This window comes from Temnothorax longispinosus, unplaced genomic scaffold, assembly GCF_030848805.1.
Source record: "Temnothorax longispinosus isolate EJ_2023e unplaced genomic scaffold, Tlon_JGU_v1 HiC_scaffold_47, whole genome shotgun sequence".
In the NCBI taxonomy this organism is placed as follows: Eukaryota; Metazoa; Arthropoda; class Insecta; order Hymenoptera; family Formicidae; genus Temnothorax; species Temnothorax longispinosus.
In genome coordinates, this window is record NW_027270308.1 from 132,006 (window position 1) to 135,239 (window position 3,234).

Consider the following 3,234-nt stretch of genomic DNA (forward strand, 5'->3'; position numbering starts at 1 on the left):
ATGGGTAAACCGCGATGCGTTGTCGAGGACATTTCGGAGCGCACGTTCGCTCCGCTTTCGGACAAATGGCCGAGGAAACATCTCAAATGGAACTTTCATCTGGCCAACGACATAATCTTGAAAACGACCCGAGCCGTGTTCGATCTGTGGGCAGCGAATTTGTCATTGACGTTCGAGCGCGATTCACTGAATACCGATATTTTGATATCGTTTCGTGAGGGGCGTCACGCGATGCTATACTCCCGACAAAACGAACCGTGTTCGTCTGCGTTCAGAGGTCCTAACGGAGATGTCGCTCACGCGTTCTTTCCCACCGAAGACCCCAATTTCGTCTCGGAGGTGCACGTAGACAAAGCGGAGACGTGGCACATACAACTGACTAAGAATCCCCCGGGGACGTACAATTTACTTCAGACGTTGACGCACGAGAGCGGTCACGCTTTAGGCTTGCCGCACACCTTCTGCGAAGATTCGGTGATGTTCGCGTTCGTGCCTGAGAAGACATTCCCCGTTCAACTTACTCTAGAGGACGTTCTTTCCATTCAACACCTGTACGGCGCTAAAGAAAACGCTAAAGTTCCAAAAGTAATAACGACGACGACACCGACGACTACCACAACGACGACAACGATAGCAACGACGACTACGAAAGACGTCGAGATGGATCTGTGCACCTTGCGAAACGTGGATACCGTATTGATAACGAACGGTCGATTGTACATCTCGCACGAACGATACGTGTGGTCAATCGATATAGACGGGAAAACGTACAAGAAACCCTTGCTATTGACGGACTACATGAAATTTCTTCCTAAGAATTTCACGCGTCTGACGGCCGCGTATCAGACGCCCTCGGGCAATATCATGCTGTTCGCGGGCAATATGAGCTACATGATCACTTATCCGCGTCTAACGCTAGTTTCAACTTGGCCGAGATTTTACACAGATCTCGGAATTCTTGATACCGCCAGGAAGGTCAACGCCGTGCTGAACACGAACGAAAAACGAACTTTCGTTATATACGACGATAATGTTGTGGGCGAGATAGACGATTGTTCGATGAATATCGTTAAGTACTACCACATCGACATGATATTTCCGGGAATACCTCACAGCGTATCGTCGGCCTTTCGATACATCGACGGTAATCTGTACTTTATCAGTAAAAACCGATTCTACAAATTCAACGAATTTACGAAAACCGTAACGGCATCCGGCAAATTTGATCTTGGGATCTTCGGTATTACCTGCCCGAGACAGGGACTGATGATGCAACTGCGAGATCTATTGAGTCGATTCGTTCGAATTGACGCGAGGGAGACGTCGAATAGAGAAGAGGAAGAATAGAACGATTCGACGTATCCCCTCCTTTACATATCACTCTTGAGAATGTTAATGAAAGGAAGGGGAATCGAATTTATCTCTTAAAATATATTTCGCCTCAATTTTCCTCGAACGACTCATTCTCGCGTGATCCGCCAACTGCACCGCAACAACGGAGAAAAAAAAAGAGAGAGATGTGTTCGACGTTACACGCCCTGTATTTCGAACAGCGCCAATCCGACGACGATCTCGAGAACGGCGTCGATAACGCGAAAAGAAGAAGAAGAGCAATTGACGAGCAATCGATGGAATTAGAGACTCCGTTTTCGAATCGTGACAACGTCGACTGCTGGAAAAACATGTGGTGAGTTCGCGACAATCCCGTATCGCTCGCCTACGATATAACAATAATTTTTTTTTATTATTTTCAGTCACAGCAACGACGACGTCAGTACATCGAAACGTGACGCCAAACGTCATCCGGTGCGAATTCTGGAAAGAAGATACCTATTAACTAAGACGGGGTACAAATTCATAGACGTCGGTATCACAGCCGTACTCCCGTGTTACATACACATCGTCATAGGAGATTGTCACGGCAAGGAGATCTCACTCTCGCCCGAAACGTGGAAGGAACTCATCGATCGTAAACGCGCGGTGTTGTCCCATCTACAGCGCGGAAAGAACGAGCGCGCTCCACCACCGATGTGCTTCGAAAACGGAAAACTGAAATTACGATTTAGCAAGATTAACACTCTGTCGACCCTACGCCTGGAAACGTCCACGACTCGTATGATCGTGTCGACGAACACCGTCCTCCTCATGTTCGACCTAGAACTTTGCGTCAACAGCCTCGTGAATTCGTTGCGCGCGATCATCGACACGATCGACGCGAAGCTGACGCGCTTCGTCGCTATTGCGGCCACCGTGACGGATCCCGCGAACGTCCCAAGAGCGACACGCGAGAGCGAATTCTTCGATCGCGATGACATCGTTGACTGCGAGTTAGTCGCTCTGTGCTTCGGGAATATTGAGAAATTATTGTAATCACATATTATTATTATTATTATTATTATTATTATTATTAAAGAAATAAAGAGAGAAAAAATCCCCCTATGGAACCTTGTTCGATTATTTTTTTTCTCCTCCTCTCCAATAGAATCACATACGGATAAAGGAAGAAGTATGACTGCGAAGGTTAGAGAATGATAAAACATTTATTTTGTTTTTGAAATACACATAAGTTTACATTAAGGCGAACAAAAAAAATATGTATAAAAACTATAACACCGCCGTTTTATTTATCCATAAGTTATGCGAACTGTTCATTCCTAACCACTTCACGTATACGTCGTCGCCTCGCCTGCGCAACACTTTCTCCACGAGATAAACGTCGGGGTCGGAAACTCGCAGCAACTCATGCTCGTAAAATCCTCCGGCTATCGGTTCCCCGCGGTAGTCTTTCAACAGATACGTCACAGGATTGGTACGTTGTACTTTAGCGACACGGAAGATCTCGGTAGTCCAGTTGAGGGTGTAGCCCTTTTCGAACAGCGTCTTGAATTTGCTCACGCGCACCGGATCGTTCACCCTGAATCTACCCGGAACGGCGATCTTCGCGCGACTGTACACTGTGGACAAGAGCCTCTTGGCGACGGCGGGTGTCACGTCCACCGGTCGCATCCCAATCGTTCTATGCCTGCGGTGGTTGTAATTCGTCAGCAGACGGGGCAGCGCCTCGACCCACGCGTACGATCCGTTGAGCGTGAAGAGTTTCCACATGTCGTTCTTCAGCGTGCGATTGAATCTCTCCACCACCGACGCCTTCATCACCGAGTACGTCGAGTAGTGATTTATATCACGTTTTTTCATAATCTCTCGCACATTAGCGTTGTAGAACTCCTTTCCCTT

At 47.5% G+C, this 3,234-nt stretch overlaps 1 protein-coding gene across 1 annotated transcript; it reads left to right on the plus strand.

Moving 5' to 3' along the window:
• LOC139824619 (collagenase 3-like) lies at positions 1 to 1,347 on the plus strand. The gene has a single exon (XM_071797157.1). It carries the CDS (start codon positions 1 to 3, stop codon positions 1,345 to 1,347), a length of 1,347 nt encoding a protein of 448 aa, XP_071653258.1.
• The last annotated feature ends 1,887 nt before the right edge of the window (positions 1,348 to 3,234 follow it).